The 20,561-nt window shown below is 38.3% G+C and overlaps 2 protein-coding genes and 1 long non-coding RNA gene across 7 annotated transcripts in view; 1 reads left to right on the top strand and 2 right to left on the bottom strand.

Annotated features, from left to right (window-relative positions):
• coro2aa (coronin 2Aa) overlaps positions 1 to 9,094 on the bottom strand; it is a 60,426-nt gene extending 51,332 nt beyond the window's left edge. Inside the window, exon 1 of the mRNA XM_084715193.1 lies at positions 8,820 to 9,094. Within this exon, the coding sequence (XP_084571319.1) occupies positions 8,820 to 8,834 (15 nt within the window). The 5' untranslated portion in view covers positions 8,835 to 9,094. The remainder of the gene's footprint in view (positions 1 to 8,819) is intronic.
• A 2,802-nt stretch (positions 9,095 to 11,896) lies between these two features.
• Positions 11,897 to 13,789, top strand: LOC146329824 (uncharacterized). Its single transcript, XR_014769117.1, has 2 exons — positions 11,897 to 12,021; positions 13,590 to 13,789. It is a non-coding gene; the product is annotated as an uncharacterized LOC146329824 (long non-coding RNA).
• A 2,452-nt stretch (positions 13,790 to 16,241) lies between these two features.
• The window catches only part of uso1 (USO1 vesicle transport factor), a 28,261-nt gene continuing 23,941 nt past the window's right edge, over positions 16,242 to 20,561 (bottom strand). For all 5 annotated transcript variants that reach the window (XM_084715190.1, XM_084715188.1, XM_084715191.1 and 2 more), the window contains 5 exons: positions 20,393 to 20,458; positions 19,010 to 19,108; positions 18,823 to 18,927; positions 18,446 to 18,661; positions 16,242 to 17,194 (listed from right to left, as the gene is read on the bottom strand). In XM_084715190.1, the coding sequence (XP_084571316.1) occupies positions 17,111 to 17,194; positions 18,446 to 18,661; positions 18,823 to 18,927; positions 19,010 to 19,108; positions 20,393 to 20,458 (570 nt within the window). In that variant the 3' untranslated portion in view covers positions 16,242 to 17,110. The remainder of the gene's footprint in view (positions 17,195 to 18,445; positions 18,662 to 18,822; positions 18,928 to 19,009; positions 19,109 to 20,392; positions 20,459 to 20,561) is intronic.

Below are 20,561 nucleotides of genomic sequence, written 5' to 3'. Positions count from 1 at the left end.
TTTAGTGTTGAGTGAACCACAGGAGGGTGTGGTGGTGATGATGATGATGTCTTCAGGCCCCTGCAGGCTTTGTTCTGGAGGTATAGTCATGTATGAGGCATCATTTAGTGGTAACATCTCCACCACCACCTCACGGCACAATGTCTTGTTTGGCTCAGAGAGTGAAGCAACAGAGGACATGTGAGATGATCTCATTCATCTTCAGGCTGTTTTAACTTGTTACTAGATCAGTGATATAATCCAGCATAAGGGCAAACAGTACGACATAAACACAGAGTTTGCTGCTAGGGGACACGAGTACACATTTATTTTGCTTAGTCAATCAATTTGTTGGTTTTATCTGTGCAACTGTATGTTTATTATTTGCAAGCTAGCTACATTTAACAGCTAATGTTAGCAAAACACCAGCTAACTGGCTAGCTGATCTACATCAGTCATTAGCTTACTAGTTAGCTAACATTTTGCTAACATTAGCTGACTAAAGATGTGACTATATTTCATTCAGTACACCTTTAACTTTTCTTTTCAACATAGTCAAGATTAGCACATAGCATATCTAAGTGCAGGATACAGGAAAGGAGAAAGTTTACTGAGGTTCCGCTGGGTTCTAAGCTTGTTCTGTTATTGGAGTACAGAGCAAAAAAAGTGGTGGGACTTAAGTTAGGGGAGCTCAATCAGCACCAAGCACAACATAGGCTGGTGGAAACATCATTAGTTTTGCAGCTATTTGGTCATAAACCAAAGTAATGGACAACAAAAAAATGATCCAGGAGCTCAGGTTATTTTTTCACATTTTTATACCTTTAAATCTAAAGACTAACTGATAATAATAAAGTAATGGTTTGTCACAGACCTCCAAATTGGTCATAAAGCTACAGGAAACAGCCATCTAGTGTTGTATTTAGCATTCTGGACACACCTTCACACACAGACACACCTCAACAGTTTGACGTGGTTACATAATGACTTACAGCCCCTTTAATTGGTTTCCTCACCTCTGTGTGGAGTAACAGCTAATGATCCATCAAAATGCCACCGACCTGACACATTCTGCAGTCTAACAGAGCTGCATGTATGCTATCTTACCATCAAGAACAGTTGGGCCTTTTCTTATCAGCTAACGCCTTTGACTCATGATTTGCATTAAAGTGAAAACATGTCTAAACCATATAAGACTGCAACTAATAATTATGTACATTCTCACTTCATCTGGATATCTTTTTAGTGAATTGTTTGTCGGAAAATAGTCTGTGTGTTTTGTTTTGTCTGACCAAATGCTCCTGAGTTCCTCATAATTCTTGACCTTGACAAAACAATCTCATCTCAAGGTCCATTTAGTAGCTGTTTAGTAGCTTTCTGTTATTATTTTACGTGATCTTCATTAGCAGATCAAGTATTCTCAGTGATCAAATCTTCTCCTTTGCAAACCCCTGAACCCCATCTTGTAATGGAGATCATGTAATGTGATTAAAAGCTCCATAATCAGCTGTTAAATTGACACTGTTAAATGAATTAATTTGCAGTATTTTTGATTACGATCTTTTGGCTGATCAATTAATTGCTCTAGTCCAACATGGCTGGCTCATTTTGTCTCATTTTCTCATGAGATTAAAAACGCTACACTCATGGTGCTGTGGAGGAACAGAGCTGCAAAAACTTATAAACAAAGAAATGAAGTAATAAATGACTCAATAAATAAATTCATATTTCTGTATTTTGATTTCTACATTTCTCTCTGCATTTCTACCTCATTATATTGATAAGGAGGCTGTCATTCAAAGTTATTTCTTTTTGATATTGCCAGTTACGGTCGTCCATACAGTGTAGTCTTAAAGTAAATATCAACAGGCTTCTGAGGTAATCAGCACAAACTGTTTGTCTAGAAAACAGGTTACACCTCCCGATATTTGGAAAATTACTTCATAGCTCATAAACAGCATGTCAGTGACATATTGCCTGGAGGAAAATAAGGCGCTCGCTCAGGTTCAAGGGCCTGTTTGCTCAAACGCACGCCTTCAATTCACAGCAGTTATTACAGCAGGTAGGACTTTGATACCTGCCACCAGCAGCAGCAGGTTTGTGTATCATCTCAGAAACATGATCTGGCTATCGTTTCGATGTCGGCGGCACAGCGAGATATAGTACCAGATAAACAAAAAAATAACTGTTTTCTGTTGTTTCACGGGAAGCAGATCAGTAGAAAAACAATCTGCTTCTGAGAATCTGAATAACTGAGCTTCTACATACCAACTGTCCAAGTCACAGGTTGGACACAGAGGGAGAATCTCAGGTATGTGTTAACAGTCTGAGTGATAACACGCCAGAGATAACAGGTAGGCTTTTATAACATGAATGTGCACAACAGATTTCCTTAGTGACAGAGTAGAAATAAACAGAAACGAGCACAATAAATTCCTCATTAAAGAACACCTAGAGACTGTGATACTCAACCTGCAGCACGTGGGCCAAATCTGGCCCCTGATAGGGCGCAGGGTGGCTCTCGATCATTTTCTAATTCACAATGATAATAAACAGTGATGCCAATTTTTATTTGGTTTGTTTATACTGGGTAGTTGCACATTAACCTACATACACTAAAAGAGTTTAAATATGCTATTCGTCCCTGGCAGGAGCATTTTTTTAATCTAATATTTAAGGATGATAGAAGAGGTTTGAAGCTATGTCTAATGTTATCAGAGCCAGACAGATATATTAGTCGGACAACATTATCAGCCGGACATTGGCTTCTTACAGATATACTGGTTTATATCAATATCAGTGTTTACATTGTCCTTTTTGTTTTGTTTTGTTTTGTTTTAGAGAAAATAATGCAGATTCCTTTTATTGCTATAGGAAGCATTTTTAGCATGTTTGATCCCTTTACATTATTCAAGTTATGTTTATGTTTTTATTTATAGTCATTTACAAATTATTAAAACTACCAGCGAAGGTTTGCTGTTTCAGTCATTTTGGATTTCACTTATGTACCAACGCCTGTGAGGTAGTTCAGGCAGTCAACTCGAGCTGCACCACAATCACACGTGACGCGCCTCACTCTCTGTAGTACATATCAAACGCACCCTTCCTAACTGGAGGTCTATTTGAACTGCTTAAACCTCCCATCTGTCTCTCTCCGCCTGTCAATGCCATCGCTGCCTTGCATCGGCCTCACTTCCTGTTCATTCAGCCTCACCACCGCCGCAGCGTCCACCTGCAGGCTCTGACGGGGCGTCCAAGATATTTGTTCATCACTCCTCAATATCTCTATGTAAACATAATCTGTGAGGAGGGATGAGGTCACAGCATGGATGCCAAACTCTGACTATGTTCTGCTGTTGCAATAAACATTCTTAAATGTGAGATACTGCAATATAAATAAAGAATATCAGCCAATATATCAATCAGAAAAATCAGATTTTTTCCAGCCTTACACTGGCTAACCTGACATGCCAGATGGTTTGTCATGCGCAACCATCTGGGAGGTCGTCCTTAGAAATTATTTGGAAAAGCAGTGATTGGATGAACCATCTGTCTATCATGTCTAACATGGGATAACTTCCACCAATCAGATTAAACTTTAAGCGAAAACATCTTTTCCAAGGAGAAAAGCCTTCAGTGTCAGCCTTTACTCAACTTAAACACTCTTCAGTTCTGACATAACTGAGGCTATCACAGTATCTACGCTGACCTTTTCAGGAGCTGCCATTGCTTGTTGGAGATGAAGCGTTTCATTAGACGCTTCTCGCTGTCGTCACACCTAAAACCATGCCTGCAGCTGTCAGTAGTCCCTCCTGGGATGCTGACTGGCTGCATCACTTTTGGGGAAGCAAACTGATAACTTGAAGCCTGACAAGATGGATTCAAATCCAGCGCCTTCACAAGGTGTACTGGGATCAGTCCCAAAAATCCAGTATCCACAGGGCTCTAAATGTTATACAACTCTTTCAAATGTCACCTAAACATTTACAACAAAAATTGAGTTGAATCCAACAAATGCAATAAAATATCTGAAATATCTGTCATTCATATAGACCTAGTGTCAATCCTTGTACCAAGTTAATTTAGTTAAAGTTAAACTAATAAGTCAGTGAATTTGGAAGCAAAGGATTCTTATAAATAGTATTCATGTTAACTGGCCCCTGCGCTCCTGTCATTTTGCAAAAGTGGCTCCCAGGCAAAGCAAGTTGATCGTCACTGGTCTAAAGCGTGAAGATGCGTTGTTTCACCCCGGTTTTACAGACAGCTACAAAAAGGGGTGAGGTGTATTTTGTGCTGGGAGTTTTCCGTTTCCCACAAGCAAAGGTGTGTTGCAGACTCATTAGTCTAATGTTCATTTTGGCAGGAGGTTTCCACTGGGCAGATGACAGACCTACTTAGACAGATCTAGTGCTGGCATGACACTTCCACACAACTACCTCAAGTCATGACTCTTGTGTCACACCTGAACTCAGCACATTACTGCCTGTCGCGTTCTGAAACACCGGTCAGGCTTGTGAATGAAAAGCTGGTGAACATGCTGTACCCACACACGCCTATATGAATTTGCATGACACCACAGACCAACACTTGATAAGTTTTAGTCCATGTAACCTTATCAAATATGTCTGCACTGTCCTACAAAAGTGTAGCAACCGACCTTTCTGTTAATGCTCTGCCCTGATGACAGAGCTGGGACAGAGAGTCTAATGTGTCTTGATATAAACTAACATTGTAAGAGACTGGTGAGAGCTATCTTTGCAGTTCAAAATGAAGAAGAACAAAGGGAGATGGACGTTTCAAATGCAGTTTGAACGGTAAAAATCCGTTCAGCCACTGTGGAGATAGATGTCAAAATCTCTCCTCCAAAAAAAAATGTCTTGCCTGCAAAAGATTTCAACATACCAACCCAAAGAAACATACATTAAACATTTGACCTGGGGAATTAACATTACTGAGAACATAAAACTCATTGGTGTCCCAAATGTGTCATATTAATGCTGAGCTGGGGAACATTACCTTAGGAGCATATAGAACCCTGGAAACACAGATATCATCCCTAATGTGGATTATATAGCCTGGACATGACCTTTGACCTCTCAGGGAACAGTTTAACTTTTTCGGGAATGTGATAATCTGCCTTCTTACTGAGGGTTAGATGAGCAGATCGATACTATTCTCATGTCTGTGTGTTAAATTTTGAGTTAGAGCCAGAAGGCCATTAGCTTGCGAGCAGTGAAAAACAGCTAGCCTGGCTCTGTTCATAGTTCAATCACCTCTAAAGTTAGCTAAAAAAAACATGTTGTCTCATGTTTGTTTAATTCATACACATGCTGCAATGTAAAAGGGAGAATTTGTCATTTTAAGTGGAAATATGTCCTGTGGAAACTTACTGTTTCTCCCTGCTTGTGTAGTCATATCTACTCTGGAGTTGAGCTAAGCTAGCTATATGTCCCATGTTTCCAGTCTTTAAGCTAAGCTAAGCTAAGCTAATCGTCTCCCGGCTTCAGCTCTGTCACGCACAGACATGAGAGTGGTATCAATCTTCTCACTGAACTTTCATAAAAGGATAAAAAAACAAATAACTGTATTTCCCAAAATGTTGAGCTCTCTTATCTGAACTACCACAGAACTACACAGCTTTCTTTATGCCAGTTGTGGTATTTAACCTTACTATTATCTGTGTTAAGCATTTTTGGATTAGGCCTACAGAAAGAGGACATTTCTGACAAAAAAAAAAAAAATTTAAGCTTGCACACATGCTCTTGTCATAAAAATCTCTAAAATTACAGTTAATATATAGGCAAGCATATAATTCTTCATTTTGGTGTGGTCACTGCAGTTTGCCAGGCCTGTAGGCTCAGTTTGAGCTAATGCTAAAAACTGAAGTTGGAGAACATGATTGAAAAAAATAATATTTTCCAATATTGTCATATACATTAAAAGTGATATTAAATTATCGGCCGTATCGACATTAAACTGCACTCCGGTCCAAACAGATTGCATGCCCGGGACTTGCCCCCTGTGCCACAATGGAGGAGCCAGTTGGCACAAAGTCCTAAATTTCTCCCACTGTTCCACATGTGGGGAACATTAGACTCGGGTCATTAAACACAGAGTTCTCAAACTGCTTTTCTTTTGTCTTAAGTTTGTTTACGTCCTTCCAGACGAGAGTGACTAAAAACAATGGATCCAAACCATCTGCTGAACTGGTGGATGGACTGAACGCAGCCACCCACGGAGGCAAAATAATAGATTTCACTTGTAACTAATGGACGTGTTTGCCAACATGAAGGTGACATTAACTGAACGGGTACAACACAGTATGTGGAGATACTGTGGCTGAGGGGACGTGTGAATCAGGAGCTGCACCCGACAAATAACCATTAATTTTTTTAGATTGTTTCCTGCATAGGATCTGGAAAAAACACAATGAAAGATGACCATTACAGGAAGGAAACACAGGGAAAATAATAAATCAATTAGCAGGTGTTCTTTGGTATTAATGACTCATCATTTAGCAAATTGATTCAGCTCTACATATGGGTGTTTGTAGCTTTGAGAAAATTACATTTTTAAAGAGTTTATGATTAAAAAAAATGTTTTAAATAATTAGGATCAGAGGTTTCTAAATTGAAAGTGTGGACGCCTCAGGTACAAAATAAACAACTGTTGAAATAATTTTGCCAATTACTTCATGAGTCAACTGAAAATCAGCAAACATGAAACAGATTTGATGCTATTCTTTGACATGTACTGTACAGCAAACTTAATATTTTGTTATTTTTTTAAATACTGGCTATATTTAACATTTCCTACCTTGGATATCTAAACTGTTTAATCCAGAAAATAAATGGGAGATTCATCAATAAAAATAATCATTAGCTGCAGCCCTAGTTTGTTTTGTCCAAACCAAAAAGAGAAAGAGATTTATTTTCTTTCAATCAAGTTATGAACTCATCAACTCTGAATCGTATCAATGCTACATACAGTACAAATCTTTATGTAGTTTTAAAATTTTACACTTTACAACTGTGTGTGACGTTTCTCTAAAAATAATCTGAGTTTCAGTGGTTTCTAACATGAAATGTGGAAAAGCTTCAGACGTCCTCCACACAAAATAAAGAACAGGTCATGGTTTTATCTAAGGTTGAAACATTTATCGTATCACTCATTTTTACCAACAAAAATACCAATTTGCTGGGGATTTGGTGCTTTTCTTCATCTTACATGATAGTAAACTAGATATTTTTGACTTTTTGGACTGACTGATATTATTGTCCCAGATTGTATTTTCAGTTTTAAAGATAGTATTTTATTCATAAATGACTTTAAAAATTAGTCAAATTATTAACACGCTAATTCAAATCTTTTGGTTAAAATGTATTCTTTAAGGATTTATATAAATGAAATATATGTAATATACAAAACGTTCTGGAGCTTGAATTTATTTCATTTCTAAACTTGCTCTGTGTCAGAAAACACCCTTGTCCCTGACAAGAAGTCACAACTTCAAACTATTTAAAAATGTGTCAAAAATCTTAGAAATCTAAAACTAACAATACCTACTGATAACATGTGTAAAATGTGCTATTATATATATTTTTTGTTTGTCTGTTTGTTTGTTTTTTATGAAAAAGTTGGCCCTTTGAAGTTCCAGATTTCCGTCAGCTCCATCAGCTTTTTAAAGAAACAGGATTTAATCAGGCATAAAAACGTTTAGCTATACCATAAGGACCCCTGTCTCACTTCCTGGTTTTTCAAAAAAAGGTGGGAACACAGCTCAAGCGCTGGTAAACTTTCTATTCTTTATAGGTATTTACAATAAAATATACCAGTAAAAGTTTACTGTTTCAGTGCCCTGATGTCATTTAAGACAGTGTTGCAAAAACTTTTCATAAAGTTTAGTGTTAAACTGTAAAATATCCTGCCTCCATTTCAAAAAGTGTGTGTTTATGCACACATTTTATATTCTGTATGAAGGATGTCAGCTGATGTATTGATATTGGAATTCTTCACTACATATTGTGTATCAGCACCAAAAATCCTGTATTGATTAGGCTCTAACTTCATGAATTCAACAATTATTGACTGACTATAAAATGAATCACTGACTGTTTTTTTTTTTGTTTGTTTTTTTTTTACCTCTCTCTGACATTTGAATTGTGGACAAAACAAGACATTTGAGGACATCACCTTGGACTTTGGGAAACAGTGATCAACATTTGTAATAATTTTCTGACTTTTTATGGAACCAACAATAATCGATTCATTGAGAAAACAACTGTCAAATGAATAATGAAGAATAATGGCGGTCAGTTTACAGCCAAAACACTTAATCAGATCATCATTGGTTTTATTTCTCGTTGATCATCTCATTTTGAAGTTACGTCAATGAGGAAAACATCATTAGAAATGTGATTTTGAGGAGTTTGAGTGGAAACAGCTGTGCACCTCTGTAGCAGATCATAAAACAACAAACTGAATCTGTTAAAAAAAAAAAAAAAAACAGGGTCAAAGAGGCTCACGGGTCTGTCATGTTAAACATCTACATGCTGCAGCTCAAGAATCAACTTCACTGTCACACTCTCACAGAGCTGAGTTGTGTTTCCCTGCCTGTCCTGGACACACCGGTCAGAGGAGTGAGAGGAGCCTCATGGCAGAGCTGCACCAGAGCACCACGCTGCTGCTGCTGCTGCTGCTGCTGCTGCTGCTGAGAGCCACACCGCCGAAAATAAACCTGTCAGCGCTACAAATCCGTTTATCCTGCAGCCACACGCACCGAGCACGAAGAGCAGAGAGCGGCGCCGCTGCTGCAGGACTTCAGACCGGACGAAACTCACCTTTGAGACGGTCATATGGCGGAGATGCGTCGGCAGGTGGTGGTAGTTTTCCCTGAAGAGAGGAGTCGGTGGAGCTGGAGCCGGTGGAGCCGCCGGGTGGAGACGAGTCGCGTTATAACAGCGGTGGTTGTTGCATGGTGGTCATTTAGAAGTCATGATGCCCGGCGCGACCTTCAGAGTCCCCGAAAAAGAAGGAAAGAAAAGCTCACAGACAGAGCAGGTCCCTCCTGTGCACACAGCGGACACCATGAGGGGAGGAGGAAAAAAAGGAAAACAAGACCCAGAGGAGCAGCAGGAGGAGGAGGAGGAGGAGAGATGCGAGTACAGGATGCGACGAGAGAGGAGGAGGAGGGTGGAGGAAGGGAGGGGCGAGGCAGGTTGATGTCAAACATATTGTGTCTTTAAAGTGCAACTAGAGGCTGTAAAAACTGATTTCCTGACATGAGATGATAGTTAAACCCCTTCAAAACCGACTTTATTCCCGGCAGAAATGAGGCCAAATAAAATATCTTACATAAACTCTTGTCCTCCTTGCATAAATTTCCCCTTAATTGCTTGTTTTTAAAGGGACAGTTCACCCCTAAATCCAAAATACATATTTTCCCCTTCCCCTTTCTACACCTAGAAAGAAAGTAGTTCCCACATGAAACTGCTCACAACAAAGTCTATTATTATCTATCTTATTATATAACTACTTTTTAAAATGTATTTATTAGTTTTTGGTGTTTTGAGCACAGCAAGCTGAGTGCCGTCCAGACATCTCTACAGCTGACGTCTCCAAAACTCAGCAATCTTGATTTTGTGGTGAACTGTGCCTTTAAAAGTTGACTTCCCAACATGCAATTAAAGTTAAACCACTTGAGACCCGATTCTTATCCCCTGCAGAAATTAAGCTGTAGATAATTTCTTACATAAACTCATCGATTTATTAAAGTTTTTGCAATGTCTCCACCATAATCATCACAAAATATAAACAAAATTATCTAAATAAAAATCCACTTCTGCTTTTTTTTTTTTTAAGTAGACTCCTTGACTGTGACAATGTAAACAGGTTCATTCATCTGATTTCAAATTCTGATTTTATCTATCTAGAGTTTTTGGGTGTGAGCTGTGGAGATATCAGCTGCAGAGATGTCTGCCCTCTCTGCAGTATAACAGGACTAAATGACACTCACTTACAGAACACACTTACAAAACTCAACAGCAGCGTCTCTCTCCAAAAATCATGACCCCGTTCCTCAGAATAATCCATAGACTTTGTTGCGAGCTGTTTCATTTTGAAAATACTTTGTCTCTGCAATAGAATCTACTTTCCTTTCTACTAGAAAGAAAATAGCTCCCACATGAAACTGCTCACAACAAGGTCTGTGGATTATCTTGAGCAACCAGGTCGTGATTCTTGGAAAGAGATGCTGGTTTTGAGTTTTTCAGATGTATTTTTTTGGTGCTTTGACACCACAACCCCAGTGCCATTTAGTCCCGTTATGTTGGAGAGAAGGCAGATATATCTACAGGCAATAACTAAAAAAAAAGTATCTAGATACTACAGGCCAGGGAAAAATATATATTTTTAGTTTTGGGGTGAATCATCCTTTTTAAACAAAGCTTGCACAGAGGTGCCAGCACCATTTATTTCTTGTATTTGCATGTATTTCTCATGTCAGCTGCGTGGAAGCCTTCAAACAAGCTGTCAGACAAGTTCTCTCTAGTTTCCTGTGAACCACAAATCAGTATTTTCACATCTGTTATCAAGGTAAACAAACAAAATCAGAATCAGAATCACAAACTGTTTTATTGCCAAGTAGGTTTTCACTTACGAGGAATTTGCTGTGACATGTTGGTGCATAACAACAAACATAGTACTAGAAATATAAACTTAAGATTAAGACAAGTACTGTCAGTTAAAATAGCATGAATAGAAAAGTAGAGAAAACACAATAAGACATGAAAAAATGTACAAAACAGCAAAAATGATAGTTACAAGTGTGACTGTTATTTAAATAGATGAAGTGCAAAAATAAACTCATTCAGGTTCACAGGTGGAGTGACTTCACCAGAGTTCACTGCAAAATAATGTTAATTTGACTCATGTTTGCATATTTGTTGTGTTTCATGTTGTTTACACGTTTATTGTTTTATTGCATTTTACCTTATTTTTACTTTTTAATCCTTTTCTCCTTTTTGTAAGTAAGTTATGTACGTTGTAAATATATTTTTAATACAGGTTTTGTTTACTTTCACATGTTAAAATTGTTTGTTTTGTTTTGCAGCTTGTATTTTGGAGGGTGGGTAGTTGTCAGTGTTGTTTGCTCTAGTATCTTATTTGTGATAATTTCATGTAGCTTGTTGCTGTTTGTACTTTAATGTAAATCACATTGACTTCACTGTAATTAAATGTGACAAAAAACTGACATGACAATGACAATGTTTCAAAAAGTGCATCTGTTTTCCTTCTGTAATAAAACTACAAAATCAATGCAGCAGTCAGCAGTGCTTTTAGAAAATACAATAATCAACCATGTAATATCTTGTCAGATATATTGTCACAGTTCGGTACAGTATCAAGACATTTTTATTGCAGCAGTTAATACACTGTTACATCCCTATAAATAGAATTTCCTTGTCTACATAAAAACGAATAACTGGTATTAAAATAACAAACGTAATCTGTGTGCAGGAAGAATTTTAAAAAGGCCAAAAGCCTTAATGGATTTCCTCTAACTAAATAATTAATACTTTTATAGATATAATGTATAAGTTATGGAATTAAAATACATTTTATATCATAAAACAGCAGAAACTATAGTGTTTCTTCAATATGCTCTGTAGGACTTTAAGAAATGTGTTATTTTCAACCAAATAAGAAAGATTTTCGTATTTGAAAGAAAGGTAGCTCCTGTGAGATGTTTGGGATATGTTTGTATGTCTCCCAGACATTTCACAGTTCCTCAGGATCTTCATAATTTCAGTTGACACTGGTGCAAAATTTGTTTATATCCATGAAAAGGTTTTGATCTAATTGACACACAGCAAACCTTTGTGGAGCACCGGAGCTGTCACGTGTCGCCTCGTGTGTGAGCTGTGTTTGATGGGTACAGGAAGAGAAAAACGTACACAAAGCAGCACAGACACACAGAGAAGAAGAGGCTCGCAGATCAGTTTGGCCTCGGGGCTCTGAGGCGGGTGTTACTGCTGAAATGTGGTCAGTACCGAGCGCACACTCACTGCACAATACATACAGTATTTGCATGGATTCCTTACGGTGTTGATTCTGTGTGTGTGTGGGGGGGGGGGGGGGGGGGGCAGCTGCTTTGACTGAGGAGATCCTTAACTAAATGGAAGATATACACAGCATTCAGTCTACACAAGATTTGGATCACGTTTAGATAATCAAATGTTGATCCTCAGCTCTCAGGTGAGAAAAGCCACCTGTGGTGCACATTATGATGCCAAAATAAGTTGTGGTTTTTGTCAGAAAATATACCAAGTAAACATAATTTGAAGAAATAAAAAAATGGGGGTAAACTGTAGCATGCATTAACTTAAAGCAACACCATAAAATAATGGTAAGTAATGAAACAAGAAAATGAAAAACAAATTAAAACACTGCTCTTAGATTCTTTAGGGCCCTGACACTTTACTGAGTATTACTGAGGATGTATTGTGTGAACATAAAGGGCCAAAATACAACACTGTACTGTAGGGGGTTAAATACTGACTAGTTGAACACTAACAGAGACAGATGTTTTTTTTTTAAAAAGTCACATCAAATTATGTTTTAAGTATCTTTTGAACAATTATAACTCAATCTCATCTTAATTCCTCATGCAGTCCTCAGATAATGTGTGAAAGAACACAAAGTTTGTCATTTTGTGAGTGACGTCTGGTGCACATCTCTATTTGAGGGCGTCTGTCGCCCTCTAGTGTTGAAATGCAGCCATCACAACAAGAGGGTCCATGAAAACAGGGGCCACCCTGAGATGAAACACAGCTCCTGTCAGTGATGGAGGAAGGATCCTGTACTTTAGTGAAAGTATTAATACCACACTGTAAAAATACTCTGTTTCAAGTAAAAGTCCTGCAGTGAAAATGTTCCTCGAATATCAGGAAAACATACTTAAAGTAGTAAAAGTAGCAAGCATTACTAATGCAAAGATCGACCACACATGCCCTTTACAAGTCTCACTAACACTTAAAGTCAATTATTTTACTTGTTATCAAGGAATAATTACAATAATGTAAAATGACAAAATAACAGCATTGATCCAGTTGTGTCAAATAAGATGAGAGTGTCACTGAATTTCCTTCATTTCAGGTTTCATAAAAACTCTGCACCTCCTTCCTAGAAAACCTCCACATCATGTCTGTGATCACATCACTGGTCAACTGGTCAGCTTCCTCCCTTGATTTGGACTGAGACCTGAGATTTTAAATCGGGTGAATAATACACTGATGAATCTTGAAATCCATGTTTTTTTTTCACACAGTGTGTAAAACCAGAGTGAAGGAGCCCTGAGAGACGAGTGAGCAAACAAAGGGCTGCAGGGGACTCAACCTCGGTACATGAGGCGCATGTTGTACCAACTGAGCCGCCAGGACACGTCTGGTACAAGATACAGTTTTTCACCTGCTTTCACTGATGAAAAAAGTAACTTAGAAAAACTTTTTTTTTCTTTAACTTGTGGAACTTCAAAAGGTTATCCAGGTTAAAACAAAATTTCCTTTTTTCCCTGCATTTAACCAGTTTTTTTTCCCTCATTTGCCTCTCAGGGCTTCTGTGAGATTTCCTCCTGAGCAGACTCGAGACTCAGACTGCTGCAGGCTGAAGGAGAGCAGATCCAGGAGTGCTGCTCGTCATCTGGGCAGGGCTGTGTGGAAACATGGCAAACAACATGTTTTTTAAGTCTTCAGACTGCTTCCAGTGCTTTTAGGCGTGGTTGAACTACAAAAAACAATAACAAAAAAAACAAGTGTGAACTATGTCAGTGGTCTGTTCGTGCCCCAGAGGCTCGGCGGTTGAATAGTTGAACTGCTCGGACAAGTTGTTAGATTTTTGAATTCGTCCTGGAGTGTAAAACAGTCGTCGTGTTTGTTCATGCAGCCTCCACATGTGCATGAAATTTTCTCAGAGGAGAATTTTATTGAGAGAAGGAGCAAGAAACTTCAGTTAGAAACGGCAATCATGCAAATGACAGTCAATCAGTACCTGCTCATAATTTTGCACAAAGTACAGCACAGTTCAGCAAAGCGGTTTCGTGAAAAGCCTCTTTGAGTAATTTTGTCAACCTGTAGTCATCATGTCAGTTTCATTTGGTAATTTATCTCATTTGATGAACATTTGATGAGATGATATCTGCAGCAACATTAATTAATGTCGATAGATTCAAGGGAAGGCTGATAAAATCTAAAATTTTAAATTGGTCCCTTCCTTTAAGGTTAAGTTTGGAGCTGTGGGGGAGAGGAGGGTACACTTACACGTGCACTGTGACCAAAATCCAATGACTCTGGCAGAAGATTCATTCTTATATTGTGGATGTCACAAGTCTTTTCTCAACTAGATGGCTAATTGTTGTCAGAAACTGGAGGCCTCCTTTTTAACTTCAAGTGACTGAGTTTGGAGAAAATGGCTGCATATTAAAGTGTCATATTTTAAGTGTTTAATATTTCGTCAAATGTTGGCTTGTTTGTTTCTTGTATAATCCTTAAGTGGAAGAATGCGATGAAGCTTCTCTCCGAATTGTTTTTATGTCTTTATTTCTACAAAACCCACTTTCTATTTTTGTCTGCACCTCTTATATTTATGTTTGTGTGGAAATGAGAGACTGGGGAAGATGTGAGTTTACTGTATTTCTGGTTTACAGTGTTGACGTCTATATTATCCAGATGTCATTGGGATGAATGTCAAGAAATCTGATGAAGAATGTTTTGTAAGCTGTGTGCCAACGCTGCCAGAAATCACGACTAGCGAGCTCACAACTGTGTGGGCAGATCTCTAAAACGTGGGTGTTGTAAACTCAACTCTGAAAGAAGAGTCTGCAGTGCGAGTGCAAATGTACATCTGCAAAAGTTTCAAAATAAAGATTCACCCATTAGCAACTCAAGTTTCAACATTTCAAAACTTTTTTTTTTCCCCCAACATATGTGCACCAGTTTTCAGATCACCATTAACAAGGTTTCAAACTTGGAAAGCAAACTAACACACAGAGAAGATTTGAAACTCTGAAAACTTGTTGGAGAAACACTGTAAAAACAGTGCTGAGGTTGTGAAGAACAGAAACACAAACACAAAATGTTTGCAGAGATTTGATTTTTTTTTCTTCCTATCAAAACATTACACAAGGCTTCAAGATTTAGTTTCAATCTTGCAAAACCTTTTTGTTTCAAGCTTTTAAACACTAAGTTTGGACTAAATGGGACAAGTTCTGTGGGGCTCAGTGTTCCAAAAAAATACATTTTGAAAATTTAAAACCAGTGTCTCTTTCCAAAAATCATGATGTGGGTTTTCCACGAAAATCCAAAGACAATGTTGTGAGCAGTTTTGTGTAGGAAGTATTTTCTTTCTGCAGTAGAATCTACCAAACTACATTCTTTCTAATATAAAGAAACATATTTTATAGAAATTTAATCTTATATTGAATGAGTCACAGTAACAGTACCCAGTACACAACTGATAAAGTGTACAGTTGACACAAACAGTAAATGTAATAACTGCAAGAAACGAGCGATTTGGATGAATTTTGAGCAGATAATTTCCTGTGAACAGGAACTTTTTAGCAAACACTGTCTGAATGGTGAATGAATGCATTATTTTTATTTTAAACAATCATACATACTTACTAGGCTTTTTTTTTTTTTTTTTTGAAAAATCTAGTGTTTTGTCTCTTGAAAATCAGCCCTTGTTCCACTAACTCTTTGGTTGTTTAGATACATACTTTACTTATGCAGGACGAATGAAGGTTCTGTCAAAGTATTTGGTCTTCACTGTGCCCTTATCCTGTGACATTTTAGATAATTATTTAATAAACTAAAAATAATACATTTTGTAGTGTATGTTATTCCATGTCTCCATGTATCTGCATAAGTGAAAGGTGTATATAGTCTGAGTTTACAGTTTGTCAAATTCAATATTTTTAATAATTTTGTATTTTTATTTTATCTTTATTTATCTGTCACTCACTCCTTTTTCTACCTGTACTTCTTTGAGCTGCTGTAATGTGAATTTCCCTGCTGTGGGATCAATAAAGTTTATATTTTCTTATCGTACTAATATATTTTTAGAGCTCTCCTACACTCATTAAAATCAAGAACGGGGCATCTACAACCCCTGTGAAGTTTTGGCGAATCCCCAGGTTGGGAAAAAGTTAACCAGCTTTACTTTCAGACAAAAATAATCCTGAACAGTCAAATACAAAAGTCCAACTGTGGATTTAGTAAAATTTATTTTATCTACAATTATTCCTCCATACAAGCATACAGACTGATAGATTCTTTATTCATTTCAATGTGGCTCATAAATTGATAAGTTACACAATATCATACAGAAGCTGGATGCCAGAACTGGACAAAAAGTTGCAAAAATATCTTTTTTGTCTTTACATCTTTTCTGTCAGTGTTTTGCAGCATATTGTAGAGCGGTTAGGTTGTGTCCTCAAAGTGAAATGGAACAAGTGTTGAAATACTGTAACACGCTGAACTGAACTGATCGGGGTGTGAAGATGAATTCAGCACAGTGACACGTTGCAGGTGATGATGCGAATAATGCTGCAGGTGCATCTGGTGGGAGCAGCAGAGCAGGATGGGAAAAAAGCCTGGAGAGCTTCAACAGCATGTTTATGATAAAATGAGAATAATAATATCAAATCTGTTTGCGTCTTTGCTACATTTTAAATCCTCCTCTCTAAATTAACCAGATGACTTGTGTGTGTTAAAGTAACCTAATAATATGTGACGACAACACGTTACAATAAACACAAGACTGGTAGAAATCCATCATGAACTGATGGTGAACGTGGCCGAGATGAATGCACTGACATGTTTCAGCTGTCACTGAAAACTGAGGAACCACATGTTGAACAAAGAAATGTCCAGATAACTAACATGAACATGTGATGTGACACAGAGGGTAAAGAAAGTGTAGGTAGCATGGCAGCTGAGAGAGAAACTGAGTCAGTATATTAGTCCTGTGCTTCAGTTTCTCATGTGTGTTTCTGTCAAGTCTTTTCTTGCCTGCTGGCAGACAAAACTCCCATCTCTCTCCTTTTTCTTATTCTTTCAGTGTTTTATTTTCCCCTCTAGTCCTCATCTTCGTCCTCCTCCTCTTCTTCGTCATCATCGTCTGTTTGGTCCCTGGCGTCGAGGTCGTCTTCATCGTCCACCTGCAAGGAAAGTGTCACAGTCTAACTAGAGCAAACACACAAAACACAGCTGAGTGTTTGAGGTTGTTGCTCTGACATAAAGCTCACTAGTCACTACTTCGCTGCTGCTACAAACTAAAATCACAGTTAACTGGTCACACTGGGAGCTGCGAAGACTAGGGACTGACTAATAGTCTATGTGCCAGCCTTATAGAGCCTTATAATGAGCCTGGAAATGTTGAATTCCCCAAAGTTTTATGATAGAAATGTACAGAATGGGTCGCCAGCATTTAGAAACTGCTGCATGCTAACCTGCAATGTTGCACAATTAGCATAATTAGCTTTGTATTATACTCCCTTCTCTCTTTTTTGAAAATATTATTTAGCCATAGTCATATTATTCTACTTTGTTGTGGTACTTGCCTTTGTTATCTCCAATAATGCCCAATTGTGAGTCCCCTCACAGGGTAATGGGCTGCAAATTGCACAATTAGCATAGCATCAATTAGCATAATCATCTATATGGGAAATATTTCATCAACTGCTCAGTCGCTTTGGACAATATTAGAGTGGTTTTGGGGGTTATTGAGGATGCTGAATCAATTTCTGACATTTTTTTTTTATTAATTATTAATATTTTAAATGTCAACAGAATTGATTGGATTGCACACATAATCTATTGAAATAATTTGAAGCACACCTCCAGTCATGTTTTAAACAATGCAAGAAGTAATAAACTGTGTCTGATGTTTTTGTTTTTACAAGATAAATTCAATTACCTTGTTAAAATGGCTTACATACAGCTCTACAACTAGCCTTCATCTAGTATTCAAGGATTCATGTATATGCAAATAGCCCCCACTCTCTCCACACACACCCACACCACCTAACCTCCACCTCCACCCCTCCACTGCTCCTCTGTTTTTGCCAACGAATCGCAGTAACTAGCTGCATCCAGCTTCTCTTGTGGGCTGGGCATCACTGATAATGACATGTGTAGTGCTACCCCCTCGATGAACGGGATTGGTTCCTTAGGTTTATGACGTCATATACCCAGCCTGACTGAAACTGTTTTTTTGGAGACAGCCCCTTCTCATTCAAACCAAGAAATGCTCAGACCTGATATTTACTGCTTATTTAGCTCCTGAAATGTCTTGCAACACATTAAAAACAGATCTGAACTGAAAACTGGGTTGTCTCAAATGGTATTTCATATTTTCTGCATTTGTATTTTACTTTAGAAAAAGAACATAACACGGATAGTTGTTTTACCGTCTCTCCGAGGTCTTTGAGTCTTTGTTTGAGGCTGTGGATCTTCTGGTCCTGGTCTGCCAGCAGCATCAGCAGGTCGTCCTGCTCCTTCTTTGACTCCTGCACCTCCGTCTGCAGCTTTGATTTTTCTGTCTGCAGGATGGCCACCGTGCTGGTGGCTGAAGCCAGCTGCTGCTCCAGCTCCGCCCGGCTATCCGAAAAGCTCTTTGCCTCCTCCTGAACCAACAAAGAAGAAGGAAAGGAAAGATGTGGGGAAAGGGACAGTAACAGGTGGGGGGTATAGACAAATAAATAATTTCAAAGAGGTCAGAGATTGAAAGTACATTTGTGATGCTTCACAGATCACAGTCATCATACGGGCATTTTGTTAAACACACCTTGAGTCTCTCTGACTCAGTCGTCTGTGCTGCGAGTCTGCTTTCCAGTTCTGACAACTTGGCAGCGTCTAATGAGCCGTCACTGCTCGGGACTGCGTCTGAGGACTGAGGGAAACCAGTGCAAGGTTCATTAATTCAGCATCTGCGACAGATTTGGTACAAAATGTCATATTTGCAAGATATTTACCCCAGCTTCAGCTCTTCTCAGCAGCTCTTGTCTCTCTGTCTTCATCTGGTTGATTTCTGCCGCCTGGGACTGTACCTGACTCCTCAGAGCCTCCAGCTCCTAAAACAAATAAAGTCAGCCAAAACTTAGTGCAAAAATATATGTAATACATAAATCTGAAACAAGAAAAATACTCTGGATTGAAGTTTTAAGGATAAGCCTGGTAATATTCTATATTTCTGTTATCGTCAACTATTGCCTGTGTAGTCAAAGGACAGATATAGTCTTGTAAACAATCAGAAAATAAGGCTTTATTTCTCTGATTCACTGGTGTTCTTGCTACCACTGCCCTCTCTCTTCATTAACTCTCTACCTCTCTCTCAGTGCTGAGCTTTCTCGCTCTCAAACACATCAACACAAACTGAAGGAGGCTTCCTGGCATCGCCCTTTTGAAGCATAAACAACAAGCCAGATGCAGACATCAAAGCTGGGTACACGAAATAAACCATATATCACCGTTTGGTCCATGAACTCCACTTCGATAGCGTCCAATTTCAGTTATATTTCAGACTGGCTGTGAAGCAGTCTAATCGCTGATTGGCCACTGCAGTGTGATATCAGTTTGCGTTTCTCAGAAAGTTAACTTTTGTTTCAACCTTTTGCCACAGGGCTGCTGTGTTTTTTTTTCCTCCACAGCATCCACAACATTTCCTAATACCACAGCCTAAATGCACCACCCATTCACATGAATGAGAGCACTGGTGTTTTCACTGCAACACCTGAATTGGTCTGGATAGAGCGAGGGATGAGTATCGTGATCTGGTATGAAAGCGGTTCCACTTCCCGACTGTTTGGTACCAAAATATCGATGAGCTCCTGGACAAACAACACTCCTATCCATATTTATGTAATTTTAAATAAACAGCTGAGAGGAAAAAACATTCAAGAATGTTTGGCCTCATTTGACAAAAATGTAGCTAAATGCAACACAGGAAACAATTTAACACATTATTTCTGAAAAAAACAAAAACAACTTTTGAATCTTTTTACATCTTTTCATGTCATGTCTTTATTTTTCCCACCAGGGTTATGGTGAGTAGTATCAATAAGAGTTTTGTTAAATATCAGTATCAATAAGCAGCATCAATAAAATCATAACAATACCCATCCTTGGGTAGAGCCATATTCTTTGTCCCATGGACTGCCATTCTTCCATTAAAACACATATATGACTCATGCTATTACTCTGATAAAGATGTGGTCAAAAAGTACGAGGCTGCAGATTAATTTTGTTTGCTTTTGTCTTTTCATGGGATTTGTTGGGATTTGGCAATAACAAAACTATGAAACAATACCAGCCTTATTCTTTAGAGAAAGATGAAGCGTTAAGTGATGAATACAAACCTTGTGCAGTTCTGTGTTGTCTGATCCTCCTGCTGAACCTTCTGCTGTCTGTGACGTCTCCAACCTCTGCGGTCACATTCAGTGAAAAAACAAAATACGTTAGTGATACACTATAACGTCATGACCACTGAGACAGGATAAAAGCAAAACTCCACATACAGCTGTAAGA

Source organism: Lutjanus erythropterus, chromosome 3, assembly GCF_056507025.1.
Source record: "Lutjanus erythropterus isolate fLutEry1 chromosome 3, fLutEry1.hap2, whole genome shotgun sequence".
Taxonomy (NCBI): domain Eukaryota; kingdom Metazoa; phylum Chordata; class Actinopteri; order Lutjaniformes; family Lutjanidae; genus Lutjanus; species Lutjanus erythropterus.
The sequence above is the reverse complement of the archived record's forward strand: the minus strand, read 5'-3'. Positions and strand labels throughout refer to the sequence as shown.